The 18641-nt window shown below is 37.8% G+C and overlaps 1 protein-coding gene and 1 long non-coding RNA gene across 2 annotated transcripts; one reads left to right on the top strand and one right to left on the bottom strand.

Moving 5' to 3' along the window:
• Nucleotides 1-4604: 4604 nt before the first annotated feature.
• LOC114275058 (protein FAR-RED IMPAIRED RESPONSE 1-like) lies at nucleotides 4605-5255 on the top strand. Its single transcript, XM_028217046.2, has one exon. The coding sequence runs from the start codon at nucleotides 4605-4607 to the stop codon at nucleotides 5253-5255; it is 651 nt and encodes a 216-aa protein (XP_028072847.2).
• Nucleotides 5256-5411: 156 nt separating this feature from the next.
• Nucleotides 5412-16961, bottom strand: LOC145804088 (uncharacterized). The gene is made up of 3 exons (XR_014345688.1): nucleotides 16825-16961; nucleotides 16222-16417; nucleotides 5412-5882 (listed from the first exon to the last, which is right to left on the bottom strand). It is a non-coding gene; the product is annotated as an uncharacterized LOC145804088 (long non-coding RNA).
• Between the last annotated feature and the right edge of the window lie 1680 nt (nucleotides 16962-18641).

Genomic DNA, 18641 nt, shown 5'->3' with positions numbered 1-18641 from the left:
AACACTGATATAGTTTATCACTTGTTTATAATTTTTTTGGAAACTCTACCTTGCATTGACGTTTTCCTTATATTTATTAACTCAAAAAGAGAATTACATCAAGATAATAAATATTAAAAGGTTAAAGGAAGAGAAACCAAAACAGCAAACAAGAAGAAGAAAACTCTAATCCAAATAAAAAGAAAGAGATACAATCATATATCCATTGATATTAAATAAAGATAAAATTAAAAAAATAAATAAACAATGAGAGGGAAAGAGAGAGATTGTTATAACTAACCAGAGAGTTGTTGAGGAGCGTGGGAGGGGAGATTCATATCATTGAACCTGTTTATAGGTAAAGGCTGGTCGATGACTTTATTTTTCAAGTAATGCTCTATCAAATCAACTCTTCGTCTGTTGAATTGAACCGGTATCCCGATGGCAAAGACTTGAAATATTCATTTATATCTTTTTTGTTATATCCATTAGGTTTCATTGAAGCTCTATTATTACCTTATTACAAGTTTTGCTGATCCTCCATAATCAACTAAGAAAGTATACGGAGAAAAAACAAGTAGAGGGAGAGGATAAAACAATAATAATAATTGTTAAGCAAGTTGAGGGTACAATTTCTAAAACTTATGTGAAATTTCAGGTGATTTAGGATTGGGGTAGAAATCCAATATTATTAGAGTATTTAGCGGTCTCAGGGCTCTCCCCATTTTTTACGGATTGTACGGAATAAAATCTCTCTAAACTGTCACAGTTTGTATGGATTTCTATTCCTAGTGCAAAACGTCCATAGGCTATTATTCGCTGCGTCGAAAGTATAGCACGATCGATCACCAACCAATCAAACTCCACTACGAAATATCATGTAACAAAAAATGGATAAATTTCCTTCCATACCTTATCTCCCCATCAATACATTTTTTGTGGACCTCAATCCGACCATACACGGGTGATTTAAACCGTTTATTTCGTTTGTCTCACAATAAAAATTATTCATGTAAAAAATTAATTTCATCTAATAATTATAAATACAGTAATAAATCGCATTTTGTTTTATATTGATGGTTTTAACTTACAATCATATTTGTCGTTCATTTTATAAAAGAAAATGTGATTTATTCTACGAGATTTACAAAGTAGATAATTTGGGTTATTAACGTAGATCACAAGGAGACCCAGAAAAGAGATATGAAAGTGTATAGAGAGATGAAAGTTTAGCGTCAAGATAATCTAGGAGTATCTAATCATTTTTAAATCTTACAACAATTTTTATCATAATAACGCCTCGTTTGGCATGCAACACTTTTAACTTAAAAGTTAAAAAGTTACTAAAAAAATCAAGAAACTTATAACTTATACTAAAAAGTCAAAAATTCTATTTTCTCTCTACTTTTTTCACATATTTTCTTAAAAAATTAAAAGGTCATTCCAAACATACTAATATTTTTACATCATATTTTAGCTAAAAAATCAAAAAATTACTAAAATAGTCTGTTATCAAACGAGGCCTAAGACACATCAAAAAATGTCATGATCTAATGATTTAACTATAAAATTAAAACAAATAGTCTACATAATACTTTTAATATGGAAAAAAAATGATCTATTAGAATATGAATTCAAATGTATGAGATCAATTAGGATAAAAAAATATGTTATGGACCAAATAGAATAGAAGTACATCAAAAGGAATTTTTCACTAAATCTCTCTACATATTTATATTTTAGACTACATATTCTAAAATGAATTCAATTTAGTGAAGTTTTTTTAATTTTATTTTTTATTTTAAAATCCTTATGTACTTGAAAAAAAAAATTACAAAAAATTGATTTGAACGGAAAAAAAATGACTTCTTTTGCTGTTGCCAAATAGAGTATGAGGCTCTATTTGGTTTCAACCAAAAAAAAAAAGGGTGGTTTTTTGGTTATTTAAAGTATTTTGATTGTTTGGTGTCAACTTAATTGGCTGACAATTGAAACAAAATAAAATAAAATAGCATCCAACTTGTTCGACAAATGCTAAAATTGTCATAAGATTTTTTTTTTTTTTTGGGTGAATCTTTTTTTTTTTTTTTTAAATGTTTATGATCTACAAGGATTAAAAGTAAATAATAAAAAAAAATCCAAATCACACCTGAACTTTCTCAACAACAAAAATAACAATTCAATATTCAACAGCTCTTTAAAACTATGCTTTATATAGTACAAAATTAATTTTTGGCATCCATAGTTGAATTGCTGATTTTGCCACAATAAAAAAAAAAATTCTTGACAATTCAACTTTCATTTTATTGTTTTCCAAATTGATAGCTTTTTTTTTTCATGTGTTTGTGTATATGAATTTGTCTATGTCAGTGTGTTTGAATTATGGATTTGGATAGGTGTTTAGAAAGGGAAACAAAAAAATTGAGTGAAATATAAATAAAATATAATTATATTTTATACACTTTTTTCTTTTTTCTTTTCAAATCTTTATCCAAATCTATGATCCAAATACATGTGATCAAAATTTTCATTTTTATCTAAATTTTAATAGATGTAATATACAGAATTTAGTCACCGAATTGATGTTCTAATTTAAATTAACAATAAATGGTGAGTCAGAGGACCTTCTTTTTACCAGTGCCTCTGTTTGAATTTGTGAAAAATAAAAAATAAAAATTCTACTTCATTTTTTTTTTCAATAAAAAATTACTTCACAAATTTAACATCTAAAGTCATATTATAGCAATTAAAGAAATATTATCTTGTTGTTGCCTATGCGTAGGGGTGTGCATAATACCGCCAAAACCGCTGAAACCGCCAAAATCGCACCGAACCGCACCGCCAAGGCAAATTCGTTATTATTTGCCAATAGAACCGCCGGTTTTTGGTAAGAAAAATGGCAAATTCTAGTGACACTTTTATCAATCCGCCGGTTTCTATTTTTCTTCCAAACCGCACCGACCCGCACCGCTATTAAATCATGTTTTATAAGATTCTAAAATTTTTTTTTTACTTAAGTTTGCTTGTTGTTCTATACCTTAGAATATAGTATTACATTACTGCTCGAGGGGAATTCAAGATGTCAGTAATCCAAAATAAAGTTGGATTCCAATTCACTTTTCAATCCTTTTTTTTTCTGGCCATGTTGCTACACTTGCTGCATCAGAAGAAAGTTTCGCAAGATGCTTAACATCACGGTATCTCTCGTCTTTTTTTTACTCTTTGATTTAAGTTTTGTAATTTGAATTATATTTTTTATAAACCGCCAATCCGCCCGAACCGCCAAGGCAAATCCACCATTATTTGCCAACCGAACCGCCGGTTTTTGATAAGGAAAATGGCAAATTCTAATGACACTTTTATCAATCCGCCACCCGCCATACGGTTTCTATTTTTCTCTCAAACCGCACCGACCCGCACCGTGCACACCCCTACCTATGCGTGCGGTTGCAGTAAATCTTGCAGAGAACCCAACCATCCAACTGTATAATATTATAACCAATAGTTAGATATTAAAATTGAATAGGAAAATGCTACAGGTCAGGAAATGTTTATCAGGAAATGGTTCATGAATGAGTTGGCATCTTGGTGGAGCCCCCATATATTATTAAAAAAAAAAAAAAGTTGGAAAGACTAGAGAGAGAAAGTTGAATACCTTCTCACCATTGTCATTCTTCTCAGAACGAACTGGGGAGAGAAAGAAAGATAAGCGTCATCGGAATACCTTCTTCTCACAACTTGTCATTGTCGTCGTTGACTGGTACTCCTCTCTTTCACTTAATTTACTGTGAATTTAGCTGTTTTCTTTTATTAAAATGTTTTGTGGATGTTGCAGAAAAGCTCAAAAAAAATTCAAAATATTTGAAAGAATGACAATGAAGCTATACATATCTACAGAGCAACTGTTAATCCAACTATCCTTTTTTTTTTTCCGAATATTCTTTGCATATCTACAGAACATTTGAAATACAGAATTAATCGGAAACTTGTCAATCATGTTGAAAGGTAGAAGCTTCCCTTAATAAAATGAAATTTATTCAGTATTTAGTTGAATTTATACAAGTTATGAATTCAATGTGTATGATTCAGAAAATCATCATAATCTTGTTAGTTAGTTAATCCATGTTTTGAATAAATCTTGAGAATAAAACATCAGAACTATAATTAACCAAAGAAGATTAGAAGATAACCATGGAAGTAACTTGGGCAGCCACTACATCAAACAAGGATGCTTCCCTAGCATTCTTGGCCTATGTTACACATCCACTGGATCGAAGACCAGAAAACTCTGCTACTTCCAGTCTCTGTGCACCAAAATGAAATTAGAAAGCAGAAAAAGCAAAAAATTGTACTATAAATTATTATTGTTTATTAAGAGATAACACCAGTTATGAATTTATACAAGTTATGAATTCAGTGTGTGCAAAATTGTTATGAGATAACACTAGTTGAATTTGTTGCTAAAATTTCTTCTTGAATTTTTTATTGCTGAATTTTCTGCTTGAATTTTTACAAATTTTCAGTAGAAAGTTAATAAAATAATTTAATTTTCTACTTAATTAGGATTTTTGTGGCCTTTGTTATGAATAATTTTTTTTCTAATTTGTTATTTACATTGTAGAGGTATGGATAAAGAAATATCGAGTGGATCAAATGAGGACTGTGACGAAATTGATATTGAGACTGAAATAGAAGACACAAAAAATGTAGAAGTTGAAATTGAGGATCCTGAAGTGGGAATGACATTTAAGCCAATTGATGAAATTTATGAATATTATTCAAGATATGGGAAGAGAAATGGTTTTGCAGTGTCGAAGAAATATTGTAAAAGGGGAGATGATGGGGAGAAAAAATACGTAACTATTGCTTGTACTCGTGCTGGAAAAGCAAAAATCAAAACAAGCAATATAGTTAAACTACGCCCACAAACTAAAACGGGATGCAAAGCTGGACTTAATGCAAATTTACAAGGCGATGAAATGTGGATAGTGCGATCCTTAAGACTTGAGCATAACCATGAAATGAGTCCAAGCAAATCTCGTTTTTTCAAGCAAAAAAGGATTCTTGAACCACATGTGCAAAGGAGACTTGAATTAAATGATAGTGCAGGAATTAGGATGAACAAAAATTTTACTTCACTCGTGCTTGAAGCTGGTGGGCATGAGAAGTTGTCATATTTAGAGAAATATTGTAGGAATCATATGGACAAAGTTCGTCGTTTGAAACTCGAGAAAGGAGATGCCACTGCAATGTATGATTACTTCACTTGTGCTTGAAGCTGGAGGGCATGAGAATTTTTTTCTTTATTATGAATAAATTTTATTTGTTCTTTAATTTGTGATCTCAACCAAGCCCATTAACATGTTATGTTTGTCATTAAAAATAAATAAAAAGTCAATGAGGGGTTGCTAGTAACAATATCAATAAGAGCATGTCAAAAATAAAGAATTTCATATTCTTCAATGATCATTACAATTCAAAATACAAGACATTCCATTATAATACAAACACAAATATGAAATGGCATTAGTCATATTCTCCAATACTCATTTTATTACCATTGCAACACAAAATACAAGAGTGTGCTAAATCAACCATTTTAGGATATTAATATTACATTTAATTCCTTTAATATTCAAACTCAATGGATTGTTCTCTACTTCATGAGTGTTGGTAGCCATAAATCTCTTACTGTCTTGCTCTTCTTTGAGTTTCATGTTTAATATGTTTGACTGTTATGGGATTGCACCATGCCTAATAAGGTCTTCCTTTGTTTAGCATCTCAGACTCTGTCATCCAAAGTATTGCAATTACACCACAATCACAATTTTTGCTTTTAAATCTAATCTCAATGGCTTCATCCCCTATCTCCACCAGCACCAATACATGTTGATGCTGAACATCTGGAAAAAAAAATTCAAGCAGAAAATTCATAATCAAATTAAACCATTGTTATCTCATAATAATTATGAACATTATGACGTCATGCTCCATGAGAATTATTCGTCTAGTATTTTTCAACTTTTATAAATTTATGAGAATCAATCTTTTTTGATTCTTAGCTTTTATAAATTTATAAATTCATAAATTTTAGAAATTCAAGCAAACATTGACTGTAACTGATTATAAATAATTTTTTCCCTTCTTTAGTTTGGCCTTTCTTCAATTAGACACACGTAAAATTAATTATAAGTTTGAATTAAACAACTTAAGACACAATTATAAAACAAAAACTATATAAATTTATAGGAATTAGTGTCATATTATATTTTTTATTATCTTTAAATGATATATTCATATATATAACATATAATAAATGTATAAAATTATATATTTCATGCGTGTCTCTCACGTATTGTGTTCTTCATTTTTTGTCGGCGTATCCGTATCGTATCATATGTCTGTGTCCATACTTCTTAGGTCTCACCTTATCTTGTGAAATCTCTCACGGTATAGCGATCCCGGGTTTACCCTTGTTGTATAGTGATCCGGGCATGTGCCCGTGGATGTTGGTAGTTGTTTATTATCTTGTTTACATCCTTTCTTACTTTGTATTTGAGTTATAGGATGTGTTGAGCGGGTTTGTTACAGGTTGGTTGAGTTTAGAAACCAAAACTAGTTGCCCAGATTTTTGGCCTGTACGCTCGAGCTGAGGTGTTGGCGCTCGAGCGTAGATTACATCCATCCAGTATCTTGTTGTGCAGTGTTGTGAGCTCGAGCGTACGGTTGGGAGCTCGAGCGGAGGTCTGGTTCTGCGAAGTGCTGAGCGAGTGCATTCTGCGCTCGAGCGGGAGGTTGGCCGCTCGAGCGTAAGTCTGTGAGTGGCCGCTCGAGCGGGGTGTTTTACGCTCGAGCGGAAGACTGGGTTTAAGTCCCGAAATTGTGACTTTTCAAATCACTTTTTCACTTTCTCTTCTCTCTCTTACTTTTCCAAAATCACCATTGTTGAGTCTCTCACTCTAGACTCTACATTCTCTCTAGGTTTTGATCTAGTAGGAGTGATTTGCTCACCTTTGGCCTTTACAAAAAAGTTGTTGATCGTCGAGGGCTTCATTTTAATCTGAAAATCTCGGGTTTTGGAGCACGTTGGGTTTTGTCGTCTTCTCCTTTGGGACTCCGAATTTGAGGTAGGGATAACCTACTCCTCTCTATGGGTTTTGTCTTTAAATTTTGGTATTTTGAGATGTTGGGCTTGGTTTGGTAATTTGTGAAAGTTTGGGGCTTTTGTGCAATTATACAAAAGTTGGGGTTTTATTTATAATAAACCTAGATGCATGTTTAGCATGAAAAAAAAATGGAATGATTGCTGAATCATTGAAGAAAATGGGACCTAAGGGTTGAAATGGTAATTATGGAAAATGGCCTAATTACATTGTTTAATTAATTGGGATAATTAATTGGTGAGAAATGAAATGTTGATTGAATATCCAATTGTGCATTTATTTTCTGTTTTAGAAATAACTGCTTTGGGCTATCGGTGGAGGATAGTCGTGATTGTTGTAGACAATGTATGTTGATTAGGCAAACTGAAACTAATCAATGGAATGTGTTATGGAACTTGACAGTTGCTAGAATACATTAATTGTTTGTATTGCGTGATTGTATATAGAACCAATGTGTTTATATACGTTATGTGTAGAGGAGGAGATAGGGGATGTACTCCGCGGTTTAGGGGAAGATAGGGGATGGACCTCTAAACCGGATAGGTATTTGGAGGAGATAGGGGATGTACTCCGTAGACAGAGCTCATATGCTTGTCTAGAGAAGTGAAGATAGAGCTCATATGCTTATCTTTGTGAAGTGAAGTGTGGATACAGCTTGTATGCTTATCTGTGGATATTGTTGATATACATATCTGTTGTAGAGTGTGGATACAGCTTGTATGCTTATCTGTGGATATTGTTGATATACATATCTGTTGAGAATGTGGATATAGCTTTTATGCTTATCTGAATGTGAGATATAGTTTTTATACATATCTGTGGAAATGATGATAGAGCTAGCATGCTTATCTGTTGAAAAAGGGAAAATGAAAAGTAATTGGGACTTGTAAGTCGTTGACATAAATATGTAATTTATGTGATTGAATCAGTGTTGACCAACTATCAATTGCTAATGTTTTAGTCATTGTTCATGGTTGGTTTAGTGTATTTCTACTGGGCTGTGGCTCACCCTATATGGGAATATCATTTTCAGGTGCAGGAAGCATGCCACCTCCAAGGACATAGCTGGGAGGCTAGTGGCGGGCATAGTTTGTCGTTTTACTTTTGATGTATTACATGTCATTTCAAGCCAAGGGCTTAATGTGTAAACGAGTTAGAACTCTTTGTTGTAACCAAGTGTTAACTTGGAAAGCTGTAAGCCCGTAGGGCATTTTGTTATGAGGTTGACATGTAATACTTATGTCTTATCTGATGGGTTTATTGTTATTATTTTGAGGGCGTTACAACTTGGTATCAGAGCGTACCGGGTTCGAATACTTTGGGTACGTGGGAAGTGATTAGGATCACAATGGGTTTGTCTCGCTTGATAGAGACTTAGATGTAGTATCATATGCTATGTGCTCAATTGATAACATGCTTATGTGACTATGTGGGTATGGGATTTAATTTCTAGGATGTTGATTGGATCCTTGAGTTTCTGGGAGTCTTGTTGGAAAAGCACTTGATCAACGCTGTTTCTAACCGGAACTCTAGTAACGTCTCGGGACTATCATTATCCGGAAATGAAGTTCGTAAGTGCTTATGTGTTTATGTGCTTATGTGGAGTGAATTACAGTTGTCCATGCATTAGGACGTGAGTGATTAGTTTCGGCACACCTATGAATGTGCTAACGTTCTGTGTTGCCTTTATTAGGATGTCAGGACGAGGAAGAGGTGCTAGGCGTGGTAGACCTGCAAGGCAGGAAGTACCGTTACAGGGTGAGATTCCGGCAGTGCAGGAGGGAGTTGGGCAGGCCAATGTGGCCGAGCCAGTGGGTCAGCAGGCTATGGGTGCCTTGGCCAGAGAGATAGCAGGAGCTTTGGGTATTCTTAGAGCTGGGAATCAGGCAGCTGAGACAGGGCCTTCCTTCTTGAAGAGGGAGTTTTTTCGGTGTAATCCGGATGAGTTTATCGGGGATCCTAAAGAGCCGCTTAAGGCAGATGAATGGCTCGAACAGACAACGAAGACGTTTGAGATGCTTGGCATCGAGGACGGAGCACTGAAAGTGACCTTGGCATCCTTCCAATTGAAGGGAGATGCGGGTCAATGGTGGAAATACGAGAAAGCTCGTGTGGGCAGTACTTGGGAGGCGTTTATAAATGCTTTTCAGGAGAGGTTTTTGTCTGCAGTAGCTAGGGAGAAGCTGAGGGATCAGTTTAGCCGGCTTAATCAGCAGGGCTTGTCAGTGGCCGAGTTTGAGGCTACTTTTACCAGTCTGTCTAGGTTTGCACCTGAACTGGTGGCGTCTGAGGAACGCCGTTGCTATGAGTTTGAGCGGAAGTTGAGGCGGGGCCTCAAGTTGAGAGTTGGTGGGTCTTATATTCGAGAGTATAGACACCTAGTGGATGCTGCAGCTCATATGGAGCTTATGATGCAGGAGGAGGATGAGGGTCAGAGAGGCTCCAAGAGGAGCCAGGATAGTCAGAGTGATGGCAGGAGACAGAAGGGTAATAACCCTCAGCAGTCTCAGGGTGCAGTCTCTAGATCGACCTTTCCAGTGCCTAGTGTAGGCTCGGGGAGAGGCAGTCAGGGAGAATTTACTTGTTACAAGTGTGGCCAGCTGGGTCACAAGGTTTCTGTTTGCCCGCAGAAGGGTGGGGGTCAGAAAGCTGCTTCTTCTTCAGCTAGACCGCCGAGTCAGAGTTTGGGCAGGGGGCAGCTCTTGATTTGTTATCAGTGTGGACAACCTGGGCACATGAAGAGATTTTGCCCACAGTTGAGTGCCACTTCGGGAGCGTCTGGTTCTAGGCAGACGCAGGGTTTCCAGCCAGCTCAGTCTGTGCAGGCCTCGAAGGCCAATCCGGGAGCTTCGTCATCCCAGTCTGTGCAGCAGTCTTTTGCTCCGAGAGGTGAGCAGGTAGACCAGGGGCCTACGGGGCGCGTGTATGCTGTTACCGCGCAGGATTTAGTACCAGCTCCATCAGTAGTGAGAGGTACTTTTTTGTTTTGCAACTCGGTTGCTAATGTGTTGATAGACACGGGTGCATCTCATTCTTTTGTATCTGCTGCATTTGCATCTGTTTTGGAATTGGAGTTAACACGATTAGCATCTCCTATTTGTGTGGTATCGCCTTTGGGCGGTGAGTTGATTCTGAAACAGGGTGTTAGAGGATGTGATATAGAGGTCGCCGATTATAGGCTTCCTTTTCCGTTTGTTGTCATGCCCATGAAGGGTTTTGATGTTATTTTGGGTATGGACTGGTTATCGTCATACCGGGCTGTTATTGATTGCTACCGCCAGAGGGTTACATTGTGTACCTTGAGCGGGGAGTGGTTCCATTTCTTGGGAGACCGGGTTGGTAGTGTTTTGCCACCGGGGTATGATTCGCGAGGGCGAAGTGAGCTTAGTAGTCTACTTGCTAGCTTTGAGAGTAGTGAGTGTGATGAGACCCAGATTGTGTTACCGAGGGTGGTTTGTGAGTATTCGGATGTCTTTCCTGAAGATCTTGTTAGTTTGCCACCTCACCGAGAGATAGAGTTCTCTATTGATTTAGTGCCTGGTACGGCGCCGATTTCTATGGCACCTTACCGTTTTGCTCCAGCAGAGTTGGTTGAGTTGAAAGTTCAGCTCCAGGAATTGCTCGATAAGGGCTTTGTTCGCCCTAGTGTTTCACCGTGGGGAGCACCGGCACTCTTTGTTAAAAAGAAAGATGGTGCCTTGAGATTGTGTATAGACTACCGGAAGTTGAATCGGGCTACGGTTAAGAATAAGTATCCTATGCCCCGTATAGATGATTTGTTTGACCAGTTGAAGGGTTCCCGTTGTTTCTCTAAGATAGACTTGAGATCGGGTTACCATCAGTTGAGGGTCAGGGAGGAAGATATTCCTAAGACGGCATTCCGTACGCGGTATGGCCATTATGAGTTTTTGGTGATGCCATTCGGACTTACCAATGCACCGGCAGTCTTTATGGACTTGATGAACCGGATTTTCCGGGAGTTCTTAGACCGATTTGTGGTTGTTTTCGTGGACGACATCCTTATCTATTCGTCTTCTGAGGAGGAGCACGAGGCACACTTGAGAGTGGTGCTTGAGTTACTTAGAGCCCATAGACTGTATGCCAAGTTTGGGAAGTGTGAGTTCTGGCTGGGGGAAGTCAAATTCTTAGGCCATGTGGTATCCGGGGAAGGGGTGTCTGTTGATACATCCAAGGTTGAGGCAGTGCAAGATTGGGCACAGCCTAAGAGTGTGTTTGAGATCCGCAGTTTTCTGGGATTAGCTGGGTATTACCGTCGGTTTGTGAAAGATTTCTCCAGGTTAGCGTCACCGTTGACTAGACTGACTCGGAAAGGAGTCAAGTTTGTGTGGAGTGAGACTTGTGAAAAGTCGTTCCAAGAGTTGAAAGTTAGATTGACCACCGCTCCGGTGTTGATTATTCCGGAGAGAGGGTTGGGTTATGCTGTATATTGTGATGCCTCACGAGAGGGTTTGGGTTGTGTGTTGATGCAAGAGGGGAAAGTGGTAGCTTATGGCTCACGCCAGTTGAAAATACACGAGAAGAATTACCCCACACACGACCTAGAGTTAGCAGCTGTGATCTTTGCCTTGAAAATCTGGAGGCACTACCTTTATGGTGAGAGGTTCGAGGTATTCTCGGATCATAAGAGTTTGAAGTATCTGTTTACGCAGAGGGACTTGAATCTGAGGCAGAGGAGGTGGATGGAGTTCATCGAGGATTATGATTTTGAGTTGCATTATCATCCGGGAAAGGCCAATGTTGTGGCCGATGCTCTTAGTAGGAAAACCATTAGTGATGTAGCTTGTATAGCCATCCGGGAATGGGTGATGATGGGAGCACTTGGCGAGTTTGACTTGCTACTGGGCAAATCTGTTGAGGCTGCGGCCTTGTTTTCTGTTGTTGCGCAGCCTACACTTGTGACTAGAGTGTTAGAGGCACAGAGAGGTGACCTTGAGGTAGAATCCCTCCGAGAGAAGATCTCCAGTGGGAAAGTTGAGAAGGGTTTGACGGTGTATCCCGACCTGAGTGTGAGATACCGAAACCGTTTGTTTGTACCGGAGGCTTGCCGAGAGGAAGTACTCCGAGAGTTTCACCATTCGCGCCTTGCGGTGCATCCGGGAGGTACTAAGATGTATCAGGATTTGGGTCGCCAGTTTTGGTGGCGGGGTATGAAGAGAGATGTGGCTGTTTTCGTATCGAAGTGCCTTACTTGCCAGCAAGTGAAGGCCGAGCATCAGAGGCCAGCGGGTTTGTTGCAACCCTTGCCTATTGCCGAGTGGAAGTGGGAGCATGTCACTATGGACTTCGTTGTAGGTCTTCCGAGGACTCAACGGGGTAGTGATGCTATTTGGGTGGTTGTAGACCGGTTGACTAAGTCGGCGCACTTTATTCCTATGCGCGTAAAAGATTCGGTAGATCATCTTGCCGACTTGTATATTCGGGACGTAGTGAGATTGCACGGGGTCCCAGTGACGATCGTCTCAGATAGAGATCCTCGTTTTACTGCTAGGTTGTGGCAGAGTTTGCAGAGTGCCTTGGGCACTAAGTTGACCTTTAGTACGGCTTATCATCCTCAGACTGACGGGCAGTCCGAGCGTACTATTCAGATCCTCGAGGATATGCTTCGGGGTTGTGTCCTGGACTTCAGTGGGACGTGGGAGAGGCACTTGCCATTGGTAGAGTTTGCCTACAACAACAGTTTTCAGTCTAGCATCGGTATGGCACCGTTTGAGGCCTTGTATGGCCGACCGTGTAGGTCTCCAGTGTGTTGGGCCGAGGTGGGTGATGCACCTTTGTTGGGTCCGGAGTTGGTTAGGGAGACGACGGAGAAAGTTGAGCTTATCCGTAGGAGGCTTGTTACAGCCCAGAGTCGACAAAAGAGTTATGCCGACCGTAGGAGGAGGCCTTTGGCGTTTGAGGTAGGCGATCATGTCTTTCTGAATATATCACCTAGACGAGGCCTGATGAGGTTTGGGAAGAGTGGGAAGTTATCCCCTCGGTTTATAGGTCCTTTTGAGATCCTTGAGAGGATAGGTGAGGTTGCTTATCGGTTAGCCTTACCACCGCAGTTGTCCGGAGTGCATGACGTGTTTCATGTGAGTATGCTTCGGAAGTATGAGCCAGATCCATCACATGTGTTGGATTGGACTGATTTAGAGGTAGATGAGGATGCCTCGTATGAGGAGAGACCGGTACGGGTCTTGGATAGGCAGGATCAGGTCCTGCGTGGCAAGACCATTCCTTTGGTGAAAGTCTTGTGGAAACATCACGGAGTGGAGGAAGCCACTTGGGAACGTGAGTCGGGAGTCCGTGAGAAATATCCGGACTTGTTTGTTAATATGTAATCTTGTATTTAAATTTTACTTTTTTTTTGAACTTAAGAGCTTTTATATATGTCTTAAGTTGTGAAACATTGAAAATGTTTTGATTATTGGAAGTATGTTTGGAACTTACCTCATATGGAAGTTGAATGTGACACTATATGTGTTGAATATATTGTTGAAATTGGAAAGATAGTGCATAATGTTAATGCATGTTGAAAATACATATGTTGTTTACATATTGTGATATGTCTCTTGTTAAAGGGATGGGATGACCGGTAATGGGTCGAATTGTTGAATGTTAAATTGTAACATTGTCTAAAATGAAGGAAAACTTGTTTTGAAAACTTGTGTTTAATTTCGGGGACGAAATTCTTTAAGGGGGGGAGGTTATAGCGATCCCGGGTTTACCCTTGTTGTATAGTGATCCGGGCATGTGCCCGTGGATGTTGGTAGTTGTTTATTATCTTGTTTACATCCTTTCTTACTTTGTATTTGAGTTATAGGATGTGTTGAGCGGGTTTGTTACAGGTTGGTTGAGTTTAGAAACCAAAACTAGTTGCCCAGATTTTTGGCCTGTACGCTCGAGCTGAGGTGTTGGCGCTCGAGCGTAGATTACATCCATCCAGTATCTTGTTGTGCAGTGTTGTGAGCTCGAGCGTACGGTTGGGAGCTCGAGCGGAGGTCTGGTTCTGCGAAGTGCTGAGCGAGTGCATTCTGCGCTCGAGCGGGAGGTTGGCCGCTCGAGCGTAAGTTTGTGAGTGGCCGCTCGAGCGGGGTGTTTTACGCTCGAGCGGAAGACTGGGTTTAAGTCCCGAAATTGTGACTTTTCAAATCACTTTTTCACTTTCTCTTCTCTCTCTTACTTTTCCAAAATCACCATTGTTGAGTCTCTCACTCTAGACTCTACCTTCTCTCTAGGTTTTGATCTAGTAGGAGTGATTTGCTCACCTTTGGCCTTTACAAAAAAGTTGTTGATCGTCGAGGGCTTCATTTTAATCTGAAAATCTCGGGTTTTGGAGCACGTTGGGTTTTGTCGTCTTCTCCTTTGGGACTCCGAATTTGAGGTAGGGATAACCTACTCCTCTCTATGGGTTTTGTCTTTAAATTTTGGTATTTTGAGATGTTGGGCTTGGTTTGGTAATTTGTGAAAGTTTGGGGCTTTTGTGCAATTATACAAAAGTTGGGGTTTTATTTATAATAAACCTAGATGCATGTTTAGCATGAAAAAAAAATGGAATGATTGCTGAATCATTGAAGAAAATGGGACCTAAGGGTTGAAATGGTAATTATGGAAAATGGCCTAATTACATTGTTTAATTAATTGGGATAATTAATTGGTGAGAAATGAAATGTTGATTGAATATCCAATTGTGCATTTATTTTCTGTTTTAGAAATAACTGCTTTGGGCTATCGGTGGAGGATAGTCGTGATTGTTGTAGACAATGTATGTTGATTAGGCAAACTGAAACTAATCAATGGAATGTGTTATGGAACTTGACAGTTGCTAGAATACATTAATTGTTTGTATTGCGTGATTGTATATAGAACCAATGTGTTTATATACGTTATGTGTAGAGGAGGAGATAGGGGATGTACTCCGCGGTTTAGGGGAAGATAGGGGATGGACCTCTAAACCGGATAGGTATTTGGAGGAGATAGGGGATGTACTCCGTAGACAGAGCTCATATGCTTGTCTAGAGAAGTGAAGATAGAGCTCATATGCTTATCTTTGTGAAGTGAAGTGTGGATACAGCTTGTATGCTTATCTGTGGATATTGTTGATATACATATCTGTTGTAGAGTGTGGATACAGCTTGTATGCTTATCTGTGGATATTGTTGATATACATATCTGTTGAGAATGTGGATATAGCTTTTATGCTTATCTGAATGTGAGATATAGTTTTTATACATATCTGTGGAAATGATGATAGAGCTAGCATGCTTATCTGTTGAAAAAGGGAAAATGAAAAGTAATTGGGACTTGTAAGTCGTTGACATAAATATGTAATTTATGTGATTGAATCAGTGTTGACCAACTATCAATTGCTAATGTTTTAGTCATTGTTCATGGTTGGTTTAGTGTATTTCTACTGGGCTGTGGCTCACCCTATATGGGAATATCATTTTCAGGTGCAGGAAGCATGCCACCTCCAAGGACATAGCTGGGAGGCTAGTGGCGGGCATAGTTTGTCGTTTTACTTTTGATGTATTACATGTAATTTCAAGCCAAGGGCTTAATGTGTAAACGAGTTAGAACTCTTTGTTGTAACCAAGTGTTAACTTGGAAAGCTGTAAGCCCGTAGGGCATTTTGTTATGAGGTTGACATGTAATACTTATGTCTTATCTGATGGGTTTATTGTTATTATTTTGAGGGCGTTACAGTATAACTACAAACTCTTAGCTCAAGAAACAGTGAAACCACCAGTCTAGACAAATTCTTAGCACCAAAATGGAAAAAATTTAACACGAAAATTATACTTTCCTAATTGTTAGCGCCAAAATGGAAAAATTCTTATGCTCCACCGATCAAATTGCAAATAGAAGACTTGAATAAGACAACATCACTTTACTTGTTTTTTTAGCTTTTTCCTTCTGTCATTATTCACATGAATGATTTTGTTATTCATCAGTAAGTAATTCTATGAATTAACTCCATATATTTAAAATTCAAGGGTTATATCTTCAAATAGTCTATATATTCAATCAGGAATAAAAACCCATATATTAATCAAGCAGCAAAGAAAGAACCCACTTGGAAGACTAGTTGAATCATTCTGCAACTTCCTGGAGCCATTTCCTTCCATCTAATCAACCACCCTCTGCAATTCAGTAGCCGAACTTAACGACTTCTCATCATCATCCACAGATCCTATTGTCTGGTGGGTTGATGATAAACTCAAAAACCCATTAAGACACTCCCATTTACGAACTCCCTCCTTGTCTTTCGCCTGATAACACACAAACCCAGAAGGCTTAAAACTCAATTCTCCCCAACCCAGTTGAGGAACAACACTCCCCAGCTTAACAACACCGTTCAAAGCCATCATTGGGTTACCGAAACAATACAATTTTCATCAGGAAAACTGTTTAATTCAAAGCAATTTATAAGAGGAACTCATTAGATAATAAGTGTATGGAAAAAGAATAAACACACACTTGGGGTAGGACTGGAAGATTTGGTTGAGGAATTTTGTCGAGCAGATGAGGCACACCAGCAGAGAATTAGGTGAAGAGATGGTATTCAACAAGTTGCAGGAAATGTTTGAACAAAGATAGTGATGTGTAACGACCACAAAACATTTTAATAAAAGAAAACAGCTAAATTCACAGTAAATTAAGTGAAAGAGAGAAGTACTAGTCAACGATGACAAAGACGAGTTCTGAGAAGAAGGTATTCCGATGACGCTTATCTTTCTTTCTCTCCCCAGTTCGTTCTGAGAAGAATGACAATGGTAAGAAGGTATTCAACTTTCTCTCTCTAGTTTTTCCAACTTCTCTTCTTCTTTTTTTTTCCTTTTTTTTAATAATATATGGGGGCTACACCAAGATGAGTTGGTCAATGCCAGCTCATGCATGAACCATTTCCTGATAAATATTTCCTGACCCGTAGCATTACCAATTAAAATTTGAAAATATTTATGCAATGGAGCAAAACAAAGTAAGGAGTTTACCGAACCACATTTAAATTATCAATTTAGTAAGGTTAGGAATATAGACACCAAACTTAAAATGAGACACATATGTTTTATATAGGTTAAGTCTTACATGATGCGAGACTTACATTTGAGACTCATCTCATGTAATACATATGTGTCTCATTGTGTTTGGTGTATATTCCTAAACATATTGTTATCAATTAGATATGAACCACGAATATATTTTTAAGAATGTGGTGTCTATTTTTTTATTTTTTTTATTAGATACGTGTAACATATTTGAACAACATGCATTCCTCAAGTGGAGCCATATATTTTAATTTTTACGAAAAACAAAAACATATGCATATTTATAAACTACGAATAGGGCAATTCTTAAATGTGCAAGTGCATACCATATGCACTTCCATAAATTTTCATAAATATACATAAATTATCTTACAAAATTCGTAAGTTTTTACAAACATACTTAGGTTAATCCATAAAAAATTAAAAAATCACAACTTACATAAATTTATAAAAACTTACATGATTTTATAAAATAACTTATATATATATATATATTTGTAAGAATTTATATAAGCACATATAACATACATCTTACACACCTAAACAGTTACCCTAAAACTATTATTACTTCGGTAATGGGCTTTTGAAATTTGAAAACTGAAGTAGTTAGCTGGGGAGTAGTACGTAATTATTCCAGCGGTCCCATGAAAAAAAATCTAGAGCGCTGCTATTAACATTCTACAAATTATTTTAGATCCCTCAATTTGTAACTTTTTTATTATAATAATAATTTTAAATACAATTATTAAAAAAGATATTATTAATTTTGGAACACTTCATCTCACAATTAAACTCACACACCCCCTACATTATGAATTAAGGTTTATGAGAACACCCACCTCTATCACTACCCATCTATTTTTTCCAAATCCCTCCTTCAAAACTAACCTACCCTCAAAACCTTGAAAATCTTTCGGTGGCAATATTTTGGCGGTAACCATTTGATTACCTACACTTCTCTGGCAATGAATGGAAGTTTTTTCGACAACCACAACTCCATGAGACGAGTGGAGCACAACAAAAGTTCAGAGGAGGTTCATAGTTTTGATGGTGTTCTTAGCTTAAAAGAGATTGGCCTTGTAAGGGTAAATTTCTTACAATAAAAAAAAAGACAAAAATAATAAAATATGTTTGTCATTTTTTTGGGACTAAACTCCCGAACATATGACCAAAATTCGAGAATATAGGCCCAAACATTGTTTATTTGTTCAAGAACTGGTAACTGAACATTTATTATTTGTTCGGAAATAAGTAACCAATCATTAATCACCGAAGAAAAGAATGAGGCAACAGAGAGAGAGAGAGAGAGAGAGAGAGAGAGAGAGAGAGAGCATACCAACTGTGACAATGGTTAAACTGAAGAAAATGATGAGACGACAGAGACAATAATCACTCTTGGCTCTTCTTCTTCTTTGTGGGCTTTATTAGGATTTTTGAAAATAGGTTT

This window comes from Camellia sinensis, chromosome 12 (genome assembly GCF_055761805.1).
Source record: "Camellia sinensis isolate YWXY chromosome 12, ASM5576180v1, whole genome shotgun sequence".
In the NCBI taxonomy this organism is placed as follows: Eukaryota; Viridiplantae; Streptophyta; class Magnoliopsida; order Ericales; family Theaceae; genus Camellia; species Camellia sinensis.
The sequence above is the reverse complement of the archived record's forward strand: the minus strand, read 5'-3'. Positions and strand labels throughout refer to the sequence as shown.

Excerpts from the sequence above, each read along its gene's own strand:
- LOC114275058 (XM_028217046.2), top strand. The coding sequence starts at position 4,605 with ATGGATAAAGAAATATCGAGTGGATCAAATGAGGACTGTGACGAAATT.